The 27,157-nt window shown below is 50.8% G+C and overlaps 1 protein-coding gene across 2 annotated transcripts in view; it reads left to right on the top strand.

Annotated features, from left to right (window-relative positions):
- ARSG (arylsulfatase G) overlaps positions 1 to 27,157 on the top strand; it is a 116,241-nt gene that overhangs the window by 72,639 nt on the left and 16,445 nt on the right. For both annotated transcript variants that reach the window (XM_061175294.1, XM_061175295.1), the window contains exons 6-9: positions 2,342 to 2,479; positions 10,861 to 11,057; positions 12,523 to 12,603; positions 21,969 to 22,077. In XM_061175294.1, the coding sequence (XP_061031277.1) occupies positions 2,342 to 2,479; positions 10,861 to 11,057; positions 12,523 to 12,603; positions 21,969 to 22,077 (525 nt within the window). The remainder of the gene's footprint in view (positions 1 to 2,341; positions 2,480 to 10,860; positions 11,058 to 12,522; positions 12,604 to 21,968; positions 22,078 to 27,157) is intronic.

Genomic DNA, 27,157 nt, shown 5'->3' with positions numbered 1-27,157 from the left:
TGAACAACATTTTTTTAATTGGCATTTTCCAGGTTCCTTGGACTGTTTAGCTCAGCTGGGGAGAGGCTGGTGCCACCCAAGGTCTCACGCAGTTGGCCTCCCTCCTCTGCCTGCTGGCTTTGCTCCTGGACCACTCACCTGGCCCTGACACTGGACATAAGGAAGGAGATAGAGAGAGAAAAAGTCCACGGGGCTCCCTATAAGCCCCACCCCCGCCCTGAAATAAGCCAGCGTTTCGACATTGGAATGCCGTGCAGGCACTCAACAGGATGTTTTAAAAACGTATTCAGTGAAATGGGAAAATGCTCACAATAGAATAGTAAGTGAAAAAAGCAGGAAACAAATCATCTACACTGTGACCTGAACCACCTCTGTATTTATGCCTTTAATAGCCCTAAAGGAAATACGCCAAAATGGTAACCATGGTTCATTCACTCTGGTTGTGGCATTAAGGAGTTTTCATTTTTTTCCTCTCCCGTATTTTCCAAATATTCTGTAATGAGCGTGCAGTACGTTTATTATCAGAAGAAGGTAATAAACCTTATTCAGGTAATAAAGCAGCCCAAACCAGGTGCTGTGCTGTTCAGACAGTGTACTGGGATTGTTTATAACGTCGCAGGTGTCTGAGCCGCCTGGGGAAAGCATGTCTCAGGTGGCTTATTAATAACACAATAGTTAGTATAATAATGGCCATTTGTTGAGAAATTGTTACATTCTAAGCACTCTGCGCTCTTATCCGTGATCCACCGGACCACTGAGTGAGGCAAGTGTTTCTCCTGACTGTCCAGGGAAGGAAGCTTACCTGGTGGCCCAGGTCACAGTGGAGTCATGAGAGGGAAGGATGGAGAGTCCCGTCTGGGCCTCTGAGTCTAGAGCCCAGGTCCCCTCTCTCCTGACCACTCAGAGGGTGGTCGCTGGACCCTCAGCGCAGGCATCATCTGGGCGCTCGCTAGAAATGCAGGTGTTCAGACCCCTCCCCGAGGTCTGCCTTTTCACGAGATGCCCAGGAGATGCAAGAGCCTGTTGGCAGTGGGAGGAGTGACGTCGCCATGTGAGAACCTGCCACTGCTCTCCTCACCGCCGGGCGCCTGGGGCTCACACCTGTGGCACCCCTGCCATCTCGTGCGATGACCACAGCCGCCTGGTCCCTTTTCCATCTGTGTTAAATCAAATAGAAGAAAAGTGTTGGCTGAAGGAGGAAAAGGGGGAGAAGGTTAGGGATGATAGAGCAGCCACAAGATCATCCAAAGCTGGAAGATTGGACACGAATGATGAGGTTAGCTTTGTGACACCTGGGACAGCGCTCTTTTTCTCTTTTTAAAAAATTGTGGTCCTTGGTGATTATTTACCCGTCTGACCTTGTCTCTTAAGCTTCCGGCACAAGTCTGTGTGCACATAGATGTGTGACGGGGGCTTTCATTTCTTCCCAAATTCTTCCCTGCAGCAGGAGGACAGTTTCCCTACCCAAGAGGCCCCCCGTGACCACCCTTTTCTCTCCATTGTTCTCAGCTTCTCTTCCGGTTCTCTGTGGCCCTCAGGACAGAGGGCTTGAGTTTTTATTGCATTCCTAGTATGCTGAGTAGTGGGAATGCTAACCGTTCCTTATCCCTGTAAGGGGCCTGGGCAACCCCGCACTTTCCATAAGGAAAGTCAAGCTCTGAGAGCTTAGGTAACTCACCCAAGATCACAGCCGGGGTCATGATTCAGCTGCTCTGCTGGGCCATTCGTATGTCAGATTCATTTCCATCTGTAAGACCAAGGGCTGAGTTTGTTTTTTTCCAGGAGATACACTTGGTTTGACCCTCACTTTTTCCAGTTGCTAAAGTTTCTCCAAATTCTCCAAACATGGTTTGAAATTCCAAAGTTGTTCCTAACCATCTGTCCTCTTGTCGGACATCTTGTCACACAAAGTCCTGATTGTTGACTTGGGAAAATACCAAGCGTTGTACCCCATGGACGGAAGTCATGATTTAAAGGGGTCTGTGGAAAAAAAACAGGGCTACTGATTGCCTCTGGGACTCTGCTGTGTAATGTAGTTTGTTTAACCTCAGTTTCTCCGCCAGCAAAATGGGTATAATCATATCCCTAGCTCAAAAAAGTCGTGAGATTTACAGAATGGCCAGGCTTGTCCAAGGAGCATACACGTCTATTCAAAGGGAATAGAAGAAGGTATTATATTGGTTTTGCACTTGGAGGAAATGGCAGACTGGAAAAATCATTTGAGGCCAGGCTATTAAGTGTTTGGTATTTATGAGCCTCAGTGCATTAAAGCGTTTTGTTTGACTCCATGACTCCTTAGGTCGTGGGAATGAGTGCTCTACCATCTGTGATTTCCACACAGGAACCTTGAGAAGGACTGTTACTCTGACGTGGCCCTTCCTCTCTATGAAAACCTCAACATTGTGGAGCAGCCCGTGAACTTGAGCAGCCTCGCTCAGAAGTATGCCGAGAAGGCTACCCAGTTCATCCAGCGGGCGAGGTGAGCCCCCCAGGGTTGGCCACCATGGCGGAGTTCCATTGCCTGACAAAGATGCATGCGTGCGTGTCTCCTGGAAATAAAGCTAGTAAACAGTCTGTCCTGGGGTCTCCAGGCCTGGGTTACAAGTGCCTCGGGTACGTTCCCAGGGTCCCTGCTCAGACCACACTCTGCCATCATTGTCAGGTGTCCTCTCCTGCTAGCGTATCACCTCCCTGAGGGCAGGGTCCATCCACTGTCTTCTGGGCATTCAAGGTGTTTGTTGAGTTCATTAGTTGACAGGCTATGTTCGTTTCTTACGGCTGCTGTTACAAACTGACCACCAACTTATTGGCTAAAACAACAGCAATTTATTCTCCTACAGATCTGGAGGCTGGACGTCTGAAATGCGTCTTATGGGGCTAAAATCAAGGTTATCAGAAGGGCTGTTTCCTTCTCGAGGCTCCAGGGAGGATCGTTTCTTGTCTCTTCCAGCTTTTGGTGGCTGTTGGCATTCCTTGGCTATGGCGACATCATTTTTTTTTTTTTTGGCGGTACCACTGGGCTTGTGGGATCTTAGTTCCCCAACCAGGGATGGAACCCGGACTCTGGGCAGTGGAAGCATGGAGTCCCAACCACTGGACCACCAGGGAACTCCTGGCCACATCATTTGAATCTCCACTTCTGTTGTTCGCTTGCCTTGTCCTCTTCTGTAGTCAAATCTCCCCCTGCCTCCTTCTTATAAGGACATTTGTGATTACGTTTAGAGTCTACTGGGACGATCCAAGATAATCCCCCTATCTCAAGATCCTCAACTTAACTGCATCTACAACGTCCACCCTGGGGACACTCAAAGATTCCAGGGATTAGACCCTGAGTATCCTTGGGGGCCAGTATTCAGTATAACACACAGGGGTCCAGCATCTACAGGGCCCAGGTGACCTGAAGTGGGAAGCAGGCTGACTTTGAGGCAGTAGAGAGTGGTGGGGCCTGCGGTGAATTTGGAGCACCTGTCCCATCTAAGGCCGCCTGCTGCTGCTTTGTGGGAATGGGGGCCTGGCTTCTCAGGCCTTTCCATTTCTCAAGAAAGACAGGCTACCTGGCCCTTGGCAAATCTCCTGATCGCTAACTGTTAGCAACCACTAATTGAAAATAACAAAAAGCAGAAACCCCAGAGCCATACCACAGTGGGTCTCTAGCAAGCTGTCTCTGTGCAAGAGCTGCTGGTTTACAGCCTCTGTCAGATCAGAGATCAGCACAGAGAGTAGATTGTGCGAGACCACAGTCAGCTCCCAGATGACATACACTGACCTTGGGGTGCATGTACATAGGTGGCGGGGTGCAAGCCCAGACACACACACGTGCACACACACGGTCACCCCACCCGCTGCCTCTCTCATGTGCACTGGTGCATCTTTCTCCCAAGATTGCAAACTCTCTCTCTCTTTTTTTTTAGGCCGCGCCATGCGGCACGTGGGGATCTTAGTTCCCCACCAGGGATCGAACCCGTGTGTTGGGAGCGTGGAGTCTTAACCACTGGACTGCCAGGGAAGTCCCAAGACTGCAAACTCTTCAAGGGCCGGGGAACAATTTCCAACAGGTCCTTTGGTATTTTCCATGGCCTTTGCCTAAGTGGGCAGGAGAACGTGTGCTGCACACCTGTCTACTTGCACAGAATTAAAAATAGACTCCACCTTGGGATAACTGATCTCATCATCTCCTTGAATGTGCAAGAATTCCCCCAGCCCCTCGCTCCACCACGCTGGACTTTTCTAGAGAGAAGGGCAGCTGGGAGGGTGGAGGTATAGCCATGTAGTAGATCCATTTCTGCTTGATCACACGACCTGCTAAAGGCCCACATTCTGAGAGCAGCCCCTTAGGGCTTCAGAGATTGCATCTGACCAGTTTTTCAGGGCTTTCTGAGAAACACTGTTGTGTTGGTTTGTTCATTTTTGTTTTTTCAGATGGTTGATATGAAAAGCGCAAAGCCCCTTCTCCCACCTGGGGGTTTGAGCACGTATATGCTCCCTGGATGGCTTCGGGCCCCGGTGCCCTATGACAGGTGGACGGTCTGTGGCTGGTGAGGAAGGTCTACCCCAGCTTTTGCAATGAAAGCCTGGTGTTCTCAGGGGACGGTAGCGGGTGGCAGCCGGCTGGGGACTGATTAACTCTGAAGAGGACATGGTGCTGTTCATCTACCACTTAATTAACCAGTTGAAAGACAAAGCGAACAAACTCTTTATCATAGGAAAGAGGGGAAGAGTTTGCTAATTTATTGATTAGTTATTAAGTGAAAAGTCCCATGAATCCTGTTGGCTTTTTGCTTGACAGAAAATAATCCTCAGGCATGCTGATTTCTTTAGGATCTGACTTGCCAATTCATCCATGATTTTTGAAGTGTCAGCAGAAAAGCCCCCAGATCTGTGCTGTTTTCTCCGCCATGACCCCTTACGCCACCTTGACTTGTTTGTCAAAACTACCGGGGGTCCCTGGAGTGTGGTTTCCTGCCCCTGCTCGGCGAGAGGGTCTTCTTTGAACGTTTTTCCTTGGGGCTTCACTTGAATTTAGACCCCTAACCTAGCGGTGATGCTGAAGGCTAATTCTTAAAAAAAAAATTTTTTTTAATTGAAGTATAGTTGATTTACATTGTTTTGTTAATTTCTGCTGTACAGCAAAGTGATTCAGTTATACATATATATACATTCTTTTTCATGTTCTTTTCCATTATGGTTCATCCCAGGATAGTGAATATAGTTCCCTGTGCTCTACAGTAGGACCTTGTTGTTTCTCCATCCTGTATATAATAGCTGACATCTGCTAATCCCAAACTCCCAATCCTTGTCTCCCCTACCTCCCCCCACCCACTTGGCAACCACAAGTCTGTTCTCTGTGTCTGTGAGTCCGTTTCTGTTTCATAGACAGGTTCACTTGTGCCATATTTTAGATTCCATATACAAGTGGTATCATGTGTTATTTTTCTTTCTCCTGAAAGCTAATTCTTGATTCGAGTTTTTTAAACAGCAGGCAAAGCTCCGAATTGGAAAAAAAAAAAAAGGAAAAGAAAGGAGGTAGTGGATGGCCTGGGCGTCTGGGCTTCTAGGTCATGGAACTAGCTGGTCCTCTGCTCCCTACCGGGTCTAGGACGGCGCATTGAACCTGAGTTGGGAATACAGGGCTTGATGGGCAGAGCGTATTGGGGTAGGTGTGAGGTGTAGTTGAGGATATTTGAAATCGGAGTGTATGGTCCATATTCCAGGGAATTCTGCACTTCGAACTAGGTCCTGGAGAGGCACAGAGGACAAAGAAGCCCCAGCCTTCCTGGGCTGGAGCCCGGGACCCACATCAAAGGCTTGATTCCTTCTCCTCCTTGACTCAGCCCCTCCCCCTGCATTGCTCTCCCCCTGCTGGTCTAAGCCTCCTGCCCCTCCTCATCTCCATCCTCACCATCTCCCACCTAAAGCGGACCACCTGCCACCCACATCACGGCTCCAGGTTCAGCCTGAAGATCATTCTGTCCTCCTGACCCCTTCTCTCTTCTTTCTCCTGTTTGGGTGTTCCGATGAATAACGGGTGAGGACATGAGTGATTGCATGCACCGCTGGGCAGTGGGACGGCCGTCCTCCTCCTGCAGCCTCTCCCTCTGCTGTTCTGTCCGCCTTGAAGGGCGACCATGCACTGTCCCCCTGGAGCCCCCCCGTGCTTCGGGCCACACTGTCTCAGAGGTGTCTCCCCTCTCCCCCTCACCCCCGACCAGCCTGGGTCCCCTGTTATGCTCCTCCACAGCACCCCGTATTTCTCCTCCGTCATCCCTACTACTTACTATACATTTGTAACAATGATCTGATTTATTTCTTAGTTACATCTTTCTCTCTCCTGTTTTCAATTGGATGTGAAGCTCCAAGAAGGTGGAAATCCTGCTTCTGTGTTTGTAGCTCTCTCCGCAGTGCCTGGGGCTTGGTTAGCGCTTAATAAGTATTCATTGAATGAGTGAATGAAGAGTGAGTTGCTTGATCTGGCGCCAAGCGTGTGCCGGTGTTGTGTTGGGAATACACACGTGGATTAGATCTGTTTCGGCTTTCGAGCGTCTCCCAGGCTAGTGGGGAAACGGATAATGTTCAAAAGCTGACTTTCGCGTAGGCTGCATTATCAATACTGATCAATTCTCTAAGGGAGGGGCAGAAGGGGCCAGGGAAGAGGAAGCCACCTATGAGCCGGGAGCAGAGAGGGATCTTGATGGCTTTGGAGTGGGATCTTAATGGATTAATGGATTAAGTGTTTGCAGGCAAGATACCAGGCAGGGTCCTGCCGGGAGAGGAGTGAACAGGCGCAGGAGGACGTGAGGTGGCCCTGGAGTGGGAAGGATGGCAAGGCTGGCAAGGCCGCGGATGCCGGGCTACGGGGTTTGCACTGCCCGCAGGCTCATGGAGCCCCGGTGGGCTTCTGAACCGGGAACTGTCAGGTCCAGTCTGGGTTCCAGAAGGTTCTCTGTAACGCTGAGGCCCAGAGGGTGACGGTGAGATTGGGGAGGCGGGGGCGAGTGGCTATTGCAGCGATGCGTTCCAGAGAGACTCCTGGACCGGTCAGCCCCGGGGGCCGCTGCGGGGGGAGCCGAGGCTGCCCGGCTAGAGGGCAGCCCTGCCGCCACCTCCAGGCCTGGATCTCCTGCCAGGAGCCCACTGGGGACATTTCCTGAGAGGTGGGCATCCCTCACTTGCCATTTTCTATTTCAGATCAGGAGATTTTCTCCAGACTTGGCTTCCCCAGGTCTCAATCTTTGTGCATCTCCACACCATGCCCCACCCTCCCTCTGCTGGAATGTCCCCTCCAGCGTCTTAATCCCTCTGATATCTTAACCCCTTTTGTTAAATCTGAACATGTTCTTCTAGCCTCCTTCTGTGTTGGTGAATAAACACACACACACACACACACACACGTATATATCTATATTTAAATAAAAATGAAATCATACTGCCTTATAACTGGCCTTTTTTTTTAAAAGCACCAAGTCTCCTCCACTTTCTTTTTTTTTTTGGCTGGGCTGCGTGGCTTATGGGATCTCAGTTCCCCAACCAGGGATTGAACCCGAGCCACGGAAGTGAAAGCCCAGAACCCTAACCACTAGGCCACCAGAGAACTCCCCATCCTCCACTCTGTATTTGCCATTCAGCACAGGGGTGGCTCAGGGGATAGATGCCCCCAGGGAGCTAGTTTGTGTGGTTTCTGCAACATGCCATCTTTATGAGTTCTAGCATGGTGTCAGGATGCATGGAGAGAGGTACTGCCCTGGGTACCATGGATGCTTACTACTGCAGACTCGTATTATTCATACTTATTAATAAAAGGGTACCACTTACGAAAAGCTTACTATGGCATTAAATACTCACAGCTGTATCGGGGAGGCATAGCTGTCCCCATTGTGGAGACAGAGGTGAAGTGAATTGCCCAGGGTCACACGACCATGAAATAAAATTCCAGGGATCCAGATGCCGGTCTCCAATGCCCGTCTTCCCTCATCTTCACAGCCCAGGGTGCTAACAGGATTTTGATAATGGGTGGGAGTTTGCAGGATAATGATGGGGGTGGGAAGAGGGTGGGTGATGGGACCGCGCCCCCAGCCCATAGGTGGTGATGAGCTGATAAATGTTTAACAACCAGCACTCAGGAAAAAAGCTCTGATTTGCCCATTTCTGTGGCGTAAATACTCTCACTGCGGCTGAATTCAAGATACCAATGAGATGTCGCTGACCGTGGGGTTGGGGAGAGATGTGCGGTAGGACCGCATCATACGGTATTCCCACCGCACAGATTCAGTGGCCGCAAAGTAAACTCCAGGGCATAGATAATAGTAAAATGTGGTAGAATAATTAGGATGTGATCAATCGTGCAAGTTTATTACCTTTGGTTTTCTTTTTCCAGTTGATTTACAATGTTGTGTTAGTTTCTGTTGTACAGCAAAGTGGATCAGTTATACACATACATATATCCACTCTTTTTTAGATTCTTTTCCCATATACATTCTTTTACGGAGTATTGAGCAGAGTTCCCTGTGCTGTACAGTAGGTCCTTATTAGTTATCTATTTTATATATAGTAGTGTGTATATGTCAACCCCAGTCTCCCAATTTATCCCCCCCACCTTTGTTTTTAATATCATTTATTTAATGGTAAGTTGACTTCATTTAATTTTTAATGGCAGCCACGTTTAAAAACTGGCCTGCAAAATTCCCGAAATCTGAGCCAGCTCCATCCAGCATGCTGCTGCCATGTGGTATCCACCTGCAGATTAGGACAAGGCATCCCCGCTGAGTGTATGCTGACCTGTGCCAGAGTGCCCAGCTCAGCCAGTGGATTGTGGGCTGGCATTAAACTCCTATTTGCTCTCTCAGCAGGATGTCCTCATGCTGAAATTGTGCACAACCTACACAACTGTACATGATCGTCTTTGGGAGATCAGGCAACAGACACTCTAAATCGGCACCATGCAATAGCGCTCTCTGCAAGGAAGAACGTGTTCTCTCTGTGCTGTCCAAGATGGTAGCCACTGACCTGAGCATTGGAAATGTGGCTCAGGCAACTGACACACCAGACAGAAGGCTAGAGAAAGAGATAGACATAGATAGATAGATAGATAGATAGATAGATAGATAGATAATAGATATATGATAGATGATAGATAGATGTAAACTATACATAGCATAAAATTTTCCTTTTCAATATATATATGTATAACTGAATCATTTTTCTGTACACCTGAAACTAACACAGCTTTGTAAATCAACTCTACTTCAATTAAAAAAAAATTTTTTTTAACATCTTTATTGGAGTATAATTGCTTTACAATGGTGTGTTAGTTTCTGCTGTATAACAAAGTGAATCAGTTATACATATACCTGTGTCCCCATATCTCTTCCCTCTTGCGTTTCCCTCCCTTCCCACCCTCCCTATTTTTTTAATTTACCTTTTTAAGTGTACAGTTCTGTGGTTTTAAGTACATTCACACTGTTCTGCAACCATCCCCACTATCCATCTCTAGAACTTTTTTGTCTTCCCAAACTGAAACTCTGTACCTGTTAAACAGCAGCTCCCTGTTTTCCCTTCCCTGCAGCCCCTGGCCTCCACAGCTCTACTTCCTGTCTGTATGAAGCAGACCACTCCAAGTACGTCCTATAAGGGGAATCACACCATATTTGTCCTTTGGTGACTGGCTTATTTCACTGAGCATCATGTCTTCAAGCCTCATCCATGGTATAGCATGTGAGACACTGAATTCTTAGCTTTATTTCATTTTCGTGAATTGAAATCAGAATAGCCACTCATGACTTGTGGGCATGGACAATACAGATTGTGAAATGTTGCAGGGGAATTGTTGATTAGAATGGGGAAGGAGCGGCCCCTGTCTGGGACGTGCATCTTCTGTCCTTCAAAGAGAGCTGAGTGCAGTACAGTCCCAATCAGGGGACTTTGGGAGTGGGGATGCAGGGGCGTCTCCAGGGCGAGGTTTGGTGCAGAGCTGAGGCTGGGGGACTCAGAGAGCTTGATGTGGGGTGGTGTGACTTGGGGGCAGCCAAGAACGCTCAGGCCAGTTTGAAAGTGGAGTGTCCAGGTGGCCTGGTGTAAAAGAGCCGCGCTTCTGTCACCACCCTATGGACTCACCTGAAGTTCCCCCCTTGCCCTCCCTGTGTCCTCTGAAAGACCCCCCACAGGGGTGGGCTGTGGGAAGGGGCTCCCCAAGGGTCCCTGCTGCTGCCCTTGACCCTGCCCCTGGCCTGGGAATGCAGGTGGGGAGCAGGAAGGAAGCAGAGGCCCTCCCAGGGGAACCTGCAGGATCAGAGCAGGGGCAGCCGGGAGCCTGGCCTCTACCAGGACCTTGATCTAGACGTTCCCAGCTATGGCCTTGGAATTCCCTGTGGTCCGTTTCAGTCATCCGTTCATCTCCTAGAAAGAGCCAAGGCTGGGAATGGAAACGATGGCCTGGATGCTGCGAAAGAGCAGCTGAAACTTAAAAATATGTTTGCACTGGACGTTAGAATGAAGCTGCAAAGAGCCAGGGCTCTGCTCTCAGCCAGACCTTAGTTTAAACCCAGACTTGGTCGCTTACTAACCTTGGGTAAGTCTCTCAGTTTCCCTGAGCCTCTGACGCTTCATCCGGAAAAGGGAACTTGGGGGGTTTTATGAGGATGAATTCAGGCAACGTGAGTCATGTTTAATAAGCTCTTGGTAAATGCTAAAGGGCAGAAGCGAGTATTACAATTACTCTCAGTCTTTAACTAGCTTTATCCCCCCATTGCCTTTGCAGGCTGTAGACGGATGTGTACTTCCTGAGCACACAGGGTGGAAGGGGTTCTGGGCTCTTCTCTGAGGCCACGGGACCCTTCTGGAGAGTCACCTCCGGCTCTCTCGTTTCAGTGCCAGCGGAAGACCCTTCCTGCTCTACGTGGGCCTGGCCCACATGCATGTGCCCTTGTCCAGGAACCTGCTGTCAGCGGAACCCGGGGGTCGAAGGCCGTACAGCGCGGCTCTCCGGGAGATGGACAGCCTCGTGGGCCAGATCAAGGACAAAGTTGACCTCACAGCTCAAAACAACACATTCCTCTGGTTTACAGGTGAAGTAGTAAAACCCAGCCAGCCTCACTCGGCTCTAATGGATAACCCCGCACACGCCCCACACGAGAGCAGAGTCTGGGCGAGTGACCCTCTTCAGCTGGGCAGGGGGCTTGCCTTGAACTTGGGGCCCTGCTCGCGTTCGTTGGCCTGCGTGCTGAGCACCCGTCCCTCGGGGCCACCAGGGCTGTGCCCCTGGAAAGGCTTGCACAGGAGAGCGGGTGCCCTGCTGGCCCCTTGGGTGCTGATCAGGGCCATCTGGGTATTGCCCTTAATTGTTAATGAGTGACTTTGACATTGTGGACCTCTGTAATCCTCGGGCAATTCCAGGAGTCCTTCTCTGCTGTCTTCCCCCACCCCAAAGGTTACCACCGGTCAGCAGGTCACGCCTCCTGGCTGAGTGGCGCTGGACTAGTGAGCTGTTTAAAGGGCCCACACAGGCATCACTGGTCTCGGGTCCCTGTCTGGAGCGAGGGTGGTGGACACTTGGGTTTAAATCTCTACTCTTGGGAAAGTTACTTTATTTTTTGTTTGTTTTTTATAAATTTATTTATTTATTTTTGGCTGCGTTGGGTGTTCGTTGCTACCTGCAGACTTTCTCTAGTTGCGGTGAGCGGGGGCTACTCTTTGTTGCGGTGCGCAGGCTTCTCATTGTGGTGGCTTCTCCTGTGTGGAGCACGGGCTCTAGGCGCACGGGCTTCAGTAGTTGTGGCTCGTGGGCTCAGTAGTTGTGGCTCGCGGGCTCTAGAGCGCAGGCTCAGGAGTTGTGGTGCACGGGCTTAGTTGCTCTGTGGCATGTGGGATCTTCCCCGGGCCAGGGCTCGAACCCTGGTCCCCTGCATTGGCAGGCGGATTCTTAACCACTGCGCCACCAGGGAAGTGCCGGGAAAGTTACTTTAACCTCTGTTAATCCTCTCCTTCCTCATCGGCAGAATCAAGCTAACAGTCAAATCTATTCCATAGCACATTGGGGCATCAGGAGATGATGTATGTGGAGCATTGTGTGCATCACAGGGGCTCAAGAAAGAGTTGCTGGGGCTTCCCTGCTGGTGCAGAGGTTAGGACTCCGCGCTTCCACTGCAGGGGGCACGGGTTCGATCCCTGGTCGGGGAACTAAGATCCCACATGCCGTGCGGCCAAAAAAAAACCCCAAAAAACAAATGGAAAGAAAGGAAAAAGTTTCTGGGCTGAAGATAATGGTAATGGAATTGCTGAGCCCATATCCAAAGGCAAAAGCCTCAGTGTGGGGCGAGCTCGGGGCAGGACAGCCCACCTCTCTGAAAGCCCATGGGAGGCAGCCCCCTCTAAAAGGTCCTTCAAGGGTAGGGTTGCATTTGTTTTCACAGGTCCTTTTTCTCTCCAGTCCCCTGCTGTGCACAGGGATGTGGGACCCGAGAGAGAGAGAGAACCGGGCGGAAGCATCCTCCAGCCTGTTGACTGCTGCGTGTTGCTTTTTTTGGTTTCTAGGAGACAATGGCCCGTGGGCTCAGAAGTGTGAGCTGGCAGGGAGCATGGGGCCCTTCACTGGATCGTGGCAAACTCGTCAAGGTAGAGGCTCACAGCTGGGGTTGGGACATCTCCCCGCGGGTGCTGAGTCCAGGCTGGGGCATGAGATCCGGCCTCTGGGAGGACCAGTTTATAGCTGGGTCTTGGGACATCATTGTGAAATAGGGACGGATTACTCACAGCCACTAGCTCCCAGAAAAGAAACAATTTGGAGCGGAGAAAGTTCATGTTCACCTGGGGCGGGGGGGGGGGGGTTCCCTTTCCTTCCCTCCCAGGGCATCGGCCCGCTCCCTGACAGGCCAGTCCAACAAATATGCTTCGCCTTTACCTTCATCCTGATGTCCTTGCTCTTCCTCCTTCCTTTCTTTTCTTTCCTTTTTTAAAAGTCATCCCTCCATCCATCCAAACATTAATTCATTTCATTCATTCAAAAAAAATTTAGTGCACAACTATGGAAGGTTTCTATATGCATTATCTCTAAACCTTAGTGAAAGGCAGGTAGTAATCACTCCATTTACAGCTGAAGAATGAGAGAGGCTAAGTAACTTGCCTAGAGTCACACAGTTTGGGAGGACGGAGCCAGGCTTGCTACCAAGTTAAAGTTGGTGATCTTCCCACTACACCGTACTGCCTCTCTTTATTTAAACATCCTTCAGCCCTCAGCTCAGCGCCCATCTGCTGGGAAGGTTTCCCCAAGAGGACCTCACCCTCTGAAAGAGCAGTCCTGCTGGGGACATTCGGCAGTATGGACCAAAGTCTTGAAAAATATGCATGCTGGGTGATGCATTAATTCCTCTTTTAAAGAACTTGTCTTCAAGAAATAGTAAGCCAAGTGCACAATGATGTGTGTAAAAGAATGCTCGTTGCAGTAGGTTTTTTTGAAAAAAATAGTTAGGCATAGCCCAAGTGTCCAGCAAGAGAGGAGTGCTCAAAGAAATTATGATACATGCATTTAAAGAAACACTAAGGAACCACTGAAAATGGTGCATATGATTGACCTGGAAACAGTTACATTAAATACTTTTCAGTGAGTAAAGCAGGTCACAAAACCATATGTGAAGTATGATTTTATTGTATAAAACTAAGTGCATGTATTCTCGGGAAAATCTTGAGAGAGGCAACAAAAGGTATTGATAACAAAACATTAGCAGTGATTACCTCTGGGTAGGGGAGGAAGGGTTATAAGTGTAGTTTTTCTCACTTTTTTTTTTTTTTACCAATTAAAAAAAATTTTTTTTTTTAGTTTTTTAAATTAATATTTTTTAAAATGAAAAAATTAAACTAAAATTTTCAGAAGGTTCTTGTATCCGAGGGGTTCAGAGGTGGACTTGGCAAGATTAGCCCCTGGGGCTGGGTTTGCCCTGCTGTCTGTCTGGCTTCTGACCTGCGGTCCCAGCTGTGTCCAAGTTTGGAGGACACGAATTCCCTTTCATATTAGTCTGGCAGAATATTCGTAGTTGCCTAGAAGCTAGAATTTTCGTGTGTCCCACGGCTAGCTGTGAGAAGGAAGTGCTTTACCCTGGCGTCCCTTGGATCAGATCCCTTGAGAACTTTCCAGGTGAGTGGCTGCTGAGCTGTGGCCACATCTCGTGTGTGGACATATGTGGTGGAAGTCAGGAGAACGGGGTGCTGCCCAGTGACCAGACGACTTCGTCCCGCTGTGTGCTGGCGTTCCTCTATGCGTGGATTGCTTTGGCCCATCCAGTTCTAGAGCGCTGTAATTTAGTTCTGGTTTCTGGAGAGCTGGACCAGGAAAAGACGCTAGGATCAAAAGTGGTGGAAGTCAGGAAAACAGGGTGCTGCCCAGTGACCAGACGACTTCGTCCTGCTGGGTGCTGGCGTTCCTCTATGCATGGATCTCTCTGGCCCATCCAGTTCAAGAGCGCTGTAATTTAGTTCTGGTTCCTGGAGAGCTGGACCAGGAAAAGATGCTAGGACCAAAAGTGGTGGAAATGTGTCCGGCAGCTGGCAGCCACAGCCTAGAGAAATACAGTGCCAACGGGGAGTGGTTTTTTTGCATTCGCTGATGATAATTCCTCCTCTCTGTACCTGGGGTACCCTCGGGCCAGGCTGCCATCTTCAGTGCTCAGTTAGAAGAGCCTGGAATCATTTTTACTCTCAAGAGTAAAAGTCCTAAAGGCACAGAGACCAAGGTTGAGGGGATAAAAATCTGTCCGTATGTGGCCCCTCTGTGGGGATCTTTCTGTTTCCTAAGAAGACGACCTCTGATCTCCTATCTGAGGACCTGCCTTATCTTTTCTCTTCTCCCCCTTAGGAGGCAGTTTTAAAATAGTGAACCAGTTTACAGGTGTGGACTGTAGCCCATTCTTCGAGGGACGAACTTTATGAGAAACACATGTATCAGCAGGGCAGTATCCTCCTTTCCTTCTATTTCCTTCTACTTGTTGAGCACCTACTATGTGCCAGGAACTGTGCTCAGTGCTGGGGACACAAAGATCAACAAAGCCCTGGCTTTAAAGAATGACGGTCTAGAGCAGTGTTTCTCAGACTTTAACGTGTAGATGGTCCCCTGGGGATCCTGCACCCAGTAGGTCTGGGTTGGTGATGCAGATGTTGCATTTCTAACCAGCTCCTGGGTGATGCTGGTGCAGCTGGCCCAGGGACCACTCGGAGAGCCACCAATTTGGGATACCCACATCTGGCGTCCTTCGAGTCTAGAACTTTCAGATCTAGACCAGGGGGTTATCAGGTGAGGTCCCAGGACCAGCAGCATCAGGCCCCCCTGAGAACTTGTTAGCAATGCAGATTCCAGGGCCTCACCCCAGACCTACTGAATCCAAAGCAACGTTGGGGATGGTGTGGAGAAAAAGGAGTGCAAGTTGGTGCAGCCACTGTGGAAAACGGTATGGACGGTCCCCCCAAAATTAAAAGTAGCGCTACCACGCAATCCAGCAATCCCACCGTTTATCTGAAGAAAATGAAAATACGAATTCCAAAAGATATATGCACCCCTATGTTCATTGCAGCATTATTTACAATAGCCAAAATATGGAAGTGACCTAAGTGTCCATCAATAGATGAATGGATAAAGAAGAGGTGGTATATATATATAGGGACATTTCTACTGAGTCAAAGATGATAAATAAAGGGAAGCGAGTGACGGTCTGCAGGAATCTCCCCGCATTCAAACAGTGCTAGGGGGGCCTCAGCGAGCTCTACTCCAACTATCTTGTTGGCCAAATGAGGGACCTGGGGCTGAGCAGGGCAGAGGGCTTCCCCGGGGCCAGCCATCGACTGAGGGGGCCACATGGTCTGACCACCACCCGGCTCATTCCTCAACCCACGTTATCACTATCCTCACGTCCTGTTACACCCGACTGACTGCTCAGCTGTCTGCAACGTCCTGTCTTACTTCTTTGCCCCCTCCGTGGTTGTCAGGGAGAACCTCATTAGCCCCTGTGACAGTCTGAGTCTTTCTAAATCTATGGGAGGCAGAGTGGAGAGATGGAGAGAGGGCTTTGGAGGCGTGATTCTCGACTCAGCTCAGGACCTGGTGCCCGGCGGCCCCTGCCCCTTCCAGCCCTGCGTCCTCCTCAGTGAGGGCAGTGGAGACCCGCCTCGCGGGACGGTGCAGGGCCAACTGGGACACTGGCCGGGAGGTGCCTCGCCTCTACTACCCCCATACAACTCCATCTCTTCACTCCCAGCCGAAACAAACTGGGGGGGGGACGGTTCCCACAAAGAGAATAATTGGAAGAAATGCCCTGAGAAAGATTTTCCTGCTGACGTACACAGGCACCTTAAACAACATAAGGATCACTTCCCAAGAGTTCTGGGCCTCTGGTTTGGAAAACTGTGCTCCGAGGCTGGATCTCCTTCATGTCAAGATGACACCCTTTGTGGGGGGCAGGGCCTTGCACAAATGTTGTGTCTGGATGTGGCATCTGTGGGACACAGCACTTGAATTTGTGGTGGGACTGGATCTAGTTACCTTTTTCTTTTCCCAGGAGATCCTGAAGACGCACTTTGCGAAGGGGTAAACACTTCCCCTTCCTCAGTCTCCAAACTGGCTTCCCGTCAACCTCTCCTCACTGCCCAGGCCACTGCTGGGGACTCTGGGAAGGCGGGCAGAGCCCTGGGTGGAAGGGGCATGGCCAGGGGGCCCGGGTCACGGGGGAGGGGCTGGGGGTCCCTCTGGACCACCTGCTCTTCTTCGAGCAGGTTCCTTGTCAGTGGGATGCCTGTGTATCCTGCTGTAAACGGGGCCAGTCTCGGGAGCTGGTGAAAGAGAGAAGACAGTCAGTGTTTTCGCAATGGAGCAGGACAAACAGTACCCAGAGCCCTGCTTCTTTCTCCCCGCAGCCGGCCCGGCGCATCAGGCCACACGCTGCCTTCCCCTGTTCCCAGGGCCCCCGGGCCGCCCCCCACCCCCTTTCCTGGCTGAGCCGCTTTGCTCAGCTGATGTGATGAGGCAGCGTCTCCTGCAGTCATCCCTTCATCCCATGCTGGAGTGAGGATGCTCCACCGGGCTTGGCTTGCGTCCTGTCGGGGTGAGGAGAGACTGAACCGGGGGCCAGCGGGCACAGCAGGGCCGCTGCCGACCCCGAGCCCACGGCCCCCCTGGTTCCCAGCTGCCGGCCCTCCCTTCCCTGCTCCAGACCTATTTCCTCTCCGGGACAGAACCAACACCTTGTTTGTCCCCTAACTGACGGCTCCTCTGTCTGGAAAATCTTTTCTTGTTTTATTTGAAGAGCAGAACTGTTCCTTCCTCCCCCCTGGTGATGAGGAAACATGCTGTTGAATTTGGCATCCTTGGCTTCTAGGAGACCTTGGTTGTAACTTGATGCTATCAGGTGGTTACATAACCTTTCCCACTGGGAAGTGTGCTCTACATCCTGGGCCTTCTGTCCATTTGGGGCAGCGGGTGGAACAGAGAGGGGTCGGGGTTGGGGGGACTGGGGAAGGGAGGGAGGGGCAAGGGAGGGGCTCTCGGCCCCGGCTGGGGGCAGGGCCAGCTACTGGGGACCCAGTGGAAGTCAAATGATGTCCCCTGCCGGGCTTGGAAGTCCCCATCCCCACACTCACGGCCGCCCCAGGGCAGCCAGAGTCCTTGGCCCCAACAGAGGCCTGACTGCCCTGTGTTTCTAGAAAACTAGTGTGTGCGCTCCGGGCAACCTTGGCAAAGGCATGTATTTATATTTAGAAATGAAGCCTGCTTCTTTAGAAGGTTATAGAACGTGTGCTCCTCAGAACACGCGTGTTCCATCCGAGTCACAAATATAAATGCCTCGAGGGGCCAGGCAGGTAGTGTAAACGAACAACTGTTTGTTTTTGTCCATTGTGGCCAGCATTAGGGACTCGGTAAATCGGATCGAGGGCTCTGTCTAATGACATTCAAATTTAGTTTAAAAAGAAATACGATTCGTGCCAAACCAAACTGTCAGGGGGCTGAATTCAGTGTATGTTTTGCCAGGTTGCAGCTTCTGCTATTTTCTATCTGTAGGTAATTTTGTTTTGTTTTTGTTTTGCTTGGGGTTTCTTTGGATGGCATTTATTGGGCGCTTCCGTGGCAGGCACTATGCCAAAGGACCTTGTTTGGAACTTTATATACATTATCTTACGTAACTTTCCCACCATCTCATGAGCTCAGTACAGTCATTTCCCCTTTCACGGCTGAGGAGACGGACATGCAGTGACATTAAGAATTCTGCTTGAGGCCTCACCGTGAGAAGGCGTCCTCCCGTTTCCCTTACTAATACTTCTCAACTTCTGGTCCTCAGAGACTGGTGTCAGAATGACTTGGAGTCAGACCCCACCCAAGACTTACTAAATCAGCATCTCTGGGTGTCCTTCTGGCGGCTCCATGTACTAAGAAGTTTGCCAACCTCTGTATTAGCCACACTGCCTTTCTGACTCAGGCAAGCATCGCATTTGGGTCCTTTCTGGGAAGGAGCCCTATTCCTAAGTGTAGGTCGTGGTGAGCCTTCCTCAGGCTGCCCTTTTCTCCATGCATCATGGAGTGGCATTTTCTTCTGTAGCCAGGGAAGAACAAGCAAGCAGTTTCATGAATCATGGTTCTGTTTATATTTTGGTTGCTGAGGCTAAATATTTATTGCTTTAAGTAAGAGGTTCTGCCTTAAGTAGAGTCATAACTAACCGCAAGGGCACTGAAATGCGTTTTCATGACCATCAGACTTGCGCTTCTCAACAGAAAGCCAAACGCAATGAACCCTTTTGATGTGCCAGTGCGGCTGATCAAAGTATGAAGGTTGCTCTCAACTAACGAGTAGCTTTTGAAATTAAAAAGTGCCTATTTGACCTTGTGGACTTAGCCATTGTTCTTACTCACTATAACATGTAGGGTCACATTCACGCTCCGATGGCGCAAAGTTATAAAGCTGTGGGCTATATACAACCTGTCATTAAAAAGCACATAAGCTACAATTAGTTTCAAAATGCATTGTGTCCACCTTCTGACTCTGCCCCTTGCTCTCTTCACGCTGGGCCTGGACCGGGCGCGCTCTACATTAACTCACCAGGAGAGCTTTGCAAGGTACTGGTATCCAGGCCCCACCCCCGGCCAATTTAAATCACAATTCTCTGGGAAAGGGACCTTGGCATGGGTATTTCTTAAAAGCTAGTGATTCGAATATGCATTCGGGGATGGAACCGCTGTCCTAAAAGGTCCTAGAAGGTTTAATGGCTGAGGGTGCTGGCTGTGTGGTTAGACTTGGATTCAAATCCTGACTCTAGTGTTTCTTTGCTGTGTGACCTTGGGCAAATTACTTAACCTCTCTGAGCTTCAACCTCCTCATCTGAAGAATGAGGATAACAGGGCTTAGCTCACAAAGTTGTGCTGAGGATTAAGGGAGATGATGTCGGGAAGCACTTAGCATTATAGGTAGGTGCACTTAGCTTGGTGCTTAGGAAGGGCTCAATCAATAGGAGAAATTATTGTTACTGTTATTATTGTGGTTAACGGAGGATGAGTTTCCATTAGTAGGAGCAGGTATCACTGAAGGGCATCAGTGGACCAGGGCCAGCTGCTGTGGGTTTCAGTGTTTGCTGGTGCAGATGAACCACAACAAACACTGTTAGATGTTTCTGATAATCAGATGCTTGGTTATCAGACATCAACCCTGGGGACCCACAGAGAATGCTGGTCGGATCTTTTAAAGTTGGCCCACCCCTAGCAGTGCCAATGAGATACTGGAATTTGGAGTGGGAAGGTGTCCACGCTCTGGGGGATATATTTTTTATAATTGCTTACCCACACTCTGGACTCTTTTAAGATAAATTCCTTTTGAGTACAAGGCTTGTGGGCATGGCTGGAATATATAATTGTGTCTTTCTGGTAAAGCCAGAACCCAAGGTACAGCCAGGTACCAGCTGGCCAGTCTTGACAACATGGAGGAGGGATTGCTCTCCGCACCCCAAGTGTCCACACCGAGCTGCTTCTCTCAGCCAACATTTTCCTCTCTTTGTCCCAGTTCCTGGTTCTTTGCAGGGCACTGTCCACTCTGTTGACGTATACATGTTTTATAACTGGCTGAATTCCTTCTAACCTCTCCAGCTTTCAACTCGCTGCTGAAATAAGGCAAACGCAGTGACATATTTTTCTCTGAAAACGAATTAGGGAAGTTAATCATCTGAAAAAGAACAGTACAAAAAGATTATGGCAAATGAGCAGAACCCCTAGTGGTGAAGACCAATTAGCAGATTTATTAATTAGGGGCTAGTGTACCCTTCTGGAAACACCCTGGAGTTGGAAACGCAATCCTGGTGCCGACTCTGGACTCTGGCGCCTGTGGCCCTAACACAGTGCAAGCCCTCAGCTTGGGCCTTCTGGTCGACCCTCAGAACCATTGGCTTGTTTCTTCGAATTGAAACCTTCGCTTTTCCTTAGCATCTGGCCTCAAAGGCTAAGCAAGTTCGTTTGAATTTTGTGCTCCGTGGACTTGCAAATAAATGGACTCCATATTTTCACCCACCTATTCCCCAAGCTTCCATAGAAACGCCCCTCATGGGTGGTGGTGGGGATTATCTGCAGAGTTCCCACACGTGCAATGTTAGATGCTCCCTCCCCGCTCCTTGGCCTTCAGCTGAAGCATAAGTCATGCATTCCAAGGCCACGTGGGAGTGCGATTTACGCTTGCTGTAGCTCTGGAGTCTCTGTTCCATATGCGTGAATAATTGGGAGTGGGCTCTAGGTATTTATGGGCGGTGTGGCTCTGGACGGGAAGAAGGTATTTGAGACATCTTGGGCCAAGTCAAAGAGTTTCCCATTCGCCCCCCACACAACTCCACTTGGTTCCGAGAGCCCCACCCCTAAACATAAACGGTCCATAGACATGAGTTGTTTTGTGTATCGTTTCTGACTTCAACACTTGGGGGGACTCCAAAGCTGGTTATGAGAAAATTCCAAGAATGCTGAGCATTTCTGGTGTCATGTGCTGGGCCAGGGACATCAAAGGTTCCGTTCGCTGCAGGGTGAGTGAAAAGTGACGCAGCCTTGGTCTTCTCGCCCCCTCCCTCCCCATCGTTGTTCCCGCCAGCCAAACATAAGGATGTTGCATGACCGTGGTATGTGTGAGACACACACAGCGTTTGCCTTGGAAGGGCTCTCTACACGCTAACCGTGTGGAATTCCTGGCTCAGCTGGGATGAGGTCGGGGTGTGTGTGGGAGGGATAGGGATGGTCATGGTTCATTCAACGCAACACGTACTCAGGATGTTTCCATAAAGCATGACCTCATCCCTTCCAGCCTGCTGGTCATCGTTACACTGGTGGTCACTTTTGACTTGGTGGTTACAAAAATAATTCCTTTAATTACCCAGTGGAAATTCGTAGATTGCACGTAGATTGTTCTTACCGCCCCCTGAGAGGCAAGAGGTCGGAGCTACCACAACATCGGAAGAGCTCATTCATTCAAAAAAAAAAAAAAAGGAAAACAAAAAAAGTAAAGCAGAGTGAACAAAATACAACAACAAAATCTATGCCAGATCAGTTGTTGGGCGGATCGAATAACTGGGGGAATTTCCGCCTTTATCTCATTTCAAATAGTTTTATGTTTCCATCCTAAACATGATCTGTAGGAAGACACATTCATTCATTCATTTATTCAACAGAGAGTTGTTGAGCACCTACTATGTCTCGGGTGCACAGGACTGATGCCAGTCTGTAAACAAGCCAGACAATCTGAAGTGGCCAAAGTGGCATGAAGAAACTAAGTGACGTGATTCCCTAGAGAGGGACAGACACAGCTAGTTAGGCGTGTTGAATCCGGTAAAATAAAAGCACGTATTGAAAGAGATTAACTACATGAATAAAAATAGCTCGTTGCTAAAGGAAGTCATTCTTTTGTTGGAATTATCAGAAGCTCTTAGAGAGTCCCCGTGGAGAAGGACTGTTCCCAGAGAACCAACTGTCTCCCCTCTTCTCACAGGGGGAAGTCCAGCCAAGCAGACCACCTGGGAAGGAGGACACCGTGTCCCGGCTCTGGCTTACTGGCCCGGCAGAGTCCCCGTCAATGTCACCAGCACTGCTTTGCTAAGGTACGAGACCCAAATTACCTTGAGATGTAGGAAAAAGTCATGGATGCTTGCGTGGCTAGAGACCTCAAACATCACCTGCCCTGGCCAGGTGTCCCCAGATACTTTCCGAACTCAGATTGTAGCAGCGTGGAGCTGCCTGTAGCAGTAGTGCAGTGGGACACTTTTCAAGCCATCCTCTGGGAGGCCTGTCTCTGGGAAGAGGGCGCTGGGTGGCCGTCAGTGCTGGGTCGTGCTGGTGTGCACTGAGGACAGAGTGGCTGCAAAGGGGCCAGGAGCATCCTCACCACGTTTGGCCTGGGCCAAGCTGACAGGGGTGCGGGGAATGGATCTATTGGGCCCGATGGATCCCTTCTCTGGGGGTAGGGCAGGTGTCCTGGGGATGGCTCTGTCAAGCACGTCACTGGTCATCAGGTGACGCAAGAAAGGGGTCTAGATGTTGACGTGCCCCCAAGGGGAGGGAGAAGGAAGCTGGATCCACCGGGCTGGGAAGGAAAAGATGAATCCTTGGGTGAGGATCTTCTTCCTACCTCTGGCAAAGAAGCTTCTTCAAGGAAGGACGATTGTAAACGTGAGCACATCCCATGATTACTCTGATCTCCTTATTAAGGCAGGCCCAGGAGGCCATCTCCTTGGCACAGAACTTGGCTGTGGTGTGCCATCCCAAAAGCAACACCACACAGCTCTGCAACCGTGACTTATAACGAGGGCTTCTCACTCGCCCGGAGGGCCCGTCCTCTCTGTGGTTCTGCCCTGAATCCATGGACAAGGGGGCCCCTCCGTAGACACAGGTGCTTGCTCACACACTCAGAGGTCTTATTCTGGTTAAAGACTAATTTCCTAGTTCCAAAGGTCCTTCACCGTTAACCAAGCGGGTTCTGGCCTAGAGAACACAGCCCAGTAGAGGAAAGCAGGCTTCACTGGTTTCCTCTAGCATCCCAGAGGGGAGGTGATGGGGAGAAGGCGGGGAGACTGAAGCCCGGGGTACAGGAAGGGTAAACAGCAGTGACAGCCAAAGTCAGGGGTGAGTAGGCACTGTCCCTGGCAGCCTCTGGGCCCCCAGGAACTCCCTGTCAGCCCCGTGCAATCGGGGGTGGGGATGGGGACGGGGTGCTGCCAGCAGCCGTGACAACAGCAGCTCCGGCTGGAGCCTGTGATGTCAGGCTGGCCGGGAAGAGGGCCAGGCGGGCTGCTTTTCATGGGCCTGACTTGCTGCAGTCAGGCCAAGGGTTCACGGGCTGGGCTGGACGTGCCGTCTCTCAAGTGACATCACCAGAAACCAAGCTCGTGCTTCTCAGTTGAGAATGGCGTTCTCACCTTCAGTCAACTACGGCTCCGTGATAGAATTGCATCATTTTGTTGATAATTCCGGGCTTCAGAGGTGACAACTGACTTAGGGGATATTTTGGTGAGTGTCCAAAGGAAGCCAGCCTTGGTACGAGGTAACATTTGCTGGGAATTTTACCAGGACACTACCGATACACCGGATCAGCCCCTCTTAGGATATTTTTGGTGTTAAATTAGTCCTGATTGCAGCAGGACAGTTTGTCTCCATACAATTCATCCTCTTGCTGTTTTCTCACGTGAATCCATGGAAAGCAAACTTGGGTGGAGCGCCCTGACTGCCAGGGCTCCCTCAGGGTCAACTCTCAGGAGAAGGGTGGTATGATCCATATTCAAGAAACTGATGCTATTATGCTTCATGTTCTTGGAAGCCCAGGCAGACACTCCCACGTATTAGGTACTTAATCACCTCTTCTATCACTTAGTCTACTACTTTATTCCCCAGAGGATATACATCTCCTTCCAGATCAGAGATAACTCCCTTCAGCCACTCTGAGCTGAGGCCACGATCCCTTAAACCAATATCCCAGTGGCCCTAAGGAATTACGGACACCAGAGAGTAGACAAGTTGATATAAATACTCACGTGAATACAGAAAAAGTAGAAAGGTGTGTTAGGGGGTCAGGGGAGAAGGGGTCGACACTAATCTTATTGGTTACCTTTAGACGTAACTAGTGTGTTAATAATCAGGTGTGCACCGAGGTGCCGTGATAAGATCAAAAGAAAGGTCTTACAGATGCCCTGACCCCAAAGCCCAGTGACACAACTGCAGAATGGGGGAAATTCATTTATTCAACGGAGATGAATTGTTGGGTCCCGTTATGGGTCAAGCATGGCTCCAGGGACCGGGGATGTAAGAACGGTTACATGGGACAGAAGGCTTCTGTTGTTGAGGAGCTGACGTCCCTTCGGGAGGGCAGCGCGTCTGGTGATTTGACCCTAAAACTCTAAAGCGGGGTATCTCAGCCTTGGCACTGCTGACATTTTGGGCTGGACCGCTCTTTGGGGTGGAGGGTATCCTGGGCATTTAAGGATGTTTACTAGCATCCCTGGCCTTCACCCACTGGATGCCCATGGCTCGCCCAGCCCCAGTTGTGACAACCAGAACGTCCCCGGGCGGCTCCAAGTGTCCCCTGGGGGGGACAGACTCATGCTGGTTGAGAATCACAGCTCTCAAGTGATTCCTCTTGGTCATGGACAAAAAGGGGCGGGGCCTGCTCTGCCTCTGAGCTGGGAGGCCCCCATCTCTGTTCAGAACGGAGGAACGCTGTCTTGGAGGTTCTTGGGGCAAGCCTACAGCGACTCGACGGGTAGGGAGGACTTGCAGTAATCTCATCTGAGAAACAGCTAAAAGTCTGCTTCGCCCGGAGAGCGGATGCCCCGCTGGGGGACCCCGAGGCTGTCTTCCCGTATCCCAAAGGCAGGCAGTTATGTGGAGGGCGATTCGGCTGGTTCTGGGCTGTCTTGAGGCACAGAACTGAGTCCCGGGAGTAGATCTGCAAAGAGACGATGCTCACGCCGGTGTCCTGTGGGCTGGGTGTCACCGCCCCCCGGTGAGGCCCAGCCGGCATCTCCTTTCAAGCCCCCCGCCCGCTGCTTTTCCGTATCTGGCAGCGGGTTATGGGGGGAGATGGGCAGTGGACCCTCCCTCACCCGCACTCCTGCGGCACTCTGCTCTGTAACGGACGCGCACGCTTTGGTGTTGGGGCTTCCTGGTGCTCTGGGCCCCCCTGTGCTCCCTGCAAAGTTGCTGCCGGGCCCTGCTGGTCTCCAGGAGGGACCTGAGGCAGGGGGCCTGGGGGACCTGCAGCCTCTCCAGTCTCCGCAGAGGGACTTAGGCCAGGAAGGGGTGGGCGCCTAGCTTTCCCCGGAGGTAACGCAAGCGAGTTTCCCACAGGAAGGAACTTACAGCCAGAGGCTAAGGAGCTCGCTCACCACACCCCAGGACCGTTCCCACTCTTCCACGGCCTGGAGGGGCTCTGCTCTCCTCTCCCTCACTCTAGGCCCGGAGCCCAGGCCCGCACACCCCAGTCTACACTCCAGCAGCCCTGGCCCTTCTCACTTCCCGTCTTCAGATCACACCGGCCACTTCCCAGATGTAATGTCCGCGCTTCTAGGAAACAGCCTCCCTTCCGCCCCCGGCACCCCAGCAAGCGCCCCAGTGCCATCGGCACGTGCCCTGAGATCCAGGCCAGCCCCTCGCAGCCCTGCAGCTCCCCGCATCCTCCTCGCAATTGCCCAGGCCCCACACGCAGGTTCTGTTGGCAATTCCTTGGATAAAAACACAAATATGCACACTTTCTCTGAATGGCCTTCAGCGCCTTGGGCTGGCTGGAGCTGCGTGTGCAGAAAACCTTCTCACGTGGGCAACAGAACCTGCAGTGCACGCCCCCTGGAGCCGACGCGCTCAGATGGCTCTCTTCTGGGCCGCCTGCCTGCCCGGCCGCGAGCGGGCTCTCGACGGCCCTTCTCGTGACCAAGGCCTCCAGAACCCAAGGCCCACTTGCCCATCAGGGCCGGAGGCGCGGTGCTGGGGGCGCACGACCTTTTCATTTTCTTTGAAACCAGAAGAAAAAACAAAAACTTTTAGGTTGAAGAAAAATGGCTTAATATTTCCTCTTTATATATTTATCTTTTTTTTTTTTAAATTTATTTATTTATTTTTGACTGTGTCGGGTCTTCGTTTCTGTGTGAGGGCTTTCTCTAGTTGTGGCAAGCGGGGGCCACTCTTCATCGCGGTGCGCGGGCCTCTCACTATCGCAGCCTCTCTTGTTGCAGAGCACAGGCTCCAGACGCGCAGGCTCAGTAGTTGTGGCTCACGGGCCTAGTTGCTCCGCGGCATGTGGGATCTTCCCAGACCAGGGCTCGAACCCGTGTCCTCTGCATTGGCAGGCAGATTCTCAACCACTGTGCCACCAGGGAAGCCCCTATATTTATCTTTATGTCAACAGAATTGTAAAATATAATTTTGAGTATTTTATATGGAATAAGGAACCACAAAGGCAAACGGACTGAGGTTCCATGAAAGTCGGAACGTGCCTTCCCAGGTATTAGAATGAACTGTGGAAACTTGAAAATTAGGTTTGGGGTTTTTTGGTCTCTTTCCCCAAGGTTTCCAAGACTCCTGGGACCAATTTCTTAGGGAGGGTTTGGAGTAGCGGGGTCCCTTTGGTAGCCTTTGCAGGACTGATGCTTTCTCCAAGTTCACGCAGGGGCCCAGGGCCTGGGGCTGTGTGTCCCGGGCTGTGTGTCCCGGGAGGATCTCCCTCCTGCAGGGCTCCCCTTGGGGGCTTGGTTTCCTCCTTTACGTAAGGGAGGACTCTTTGGTAGCCTGAGCTTGGACTGGCAAGTCCTGGAGATACAGAAGCTTTTCTCACGGACCCGAGCTTTCCTCTGTGCTCTGGAGGTTCCTGCCCGATTCTGAGACACTAGGACTCCATGAACATTAGACTCTGTGCTGTATAATGAGGATGCTAAGCCTCACGATGACGGAGGGGGGAATAAGACGGGAAAAGAAAATGTACCACACACCCCCAAATCTAAGGCAGATCCTGTTCTTCTGGCACTGACCTGACCCCTCTGGGAGGCACGCCTCTCTTAGGGGTGCAACTGAGAGAAAGCTCCAAAACAGCAGTGCCAGCCACCCCGGCCTCTTCAGCCTGCATTGCAGTCCTCCAGGCTGCCTGATTTGTGGCAGGGACCTTGGACTCTGGACAGGTTTCTGGACTGTTCTGTACTC

This window comes from Eubalaena glacialis, chromosome 19 (genome assembly GCF_028564815.1).
Source record: "Eubalaena glacialis isolate mEubGla1 chromosome 19, mEubGla1.1.hap2.+ XY, whole genome shotgun sequence".
NCBI classification, from domain to species: Eukaryota; Metazoa; Chordata; class Mammalia; order Artiodactyla; family Balaenidae; genus Eubalaena; species Eubalaena glacialis.
This window is presented reverse-complemented; position numbering and strand designations above follow the sequence as displayed.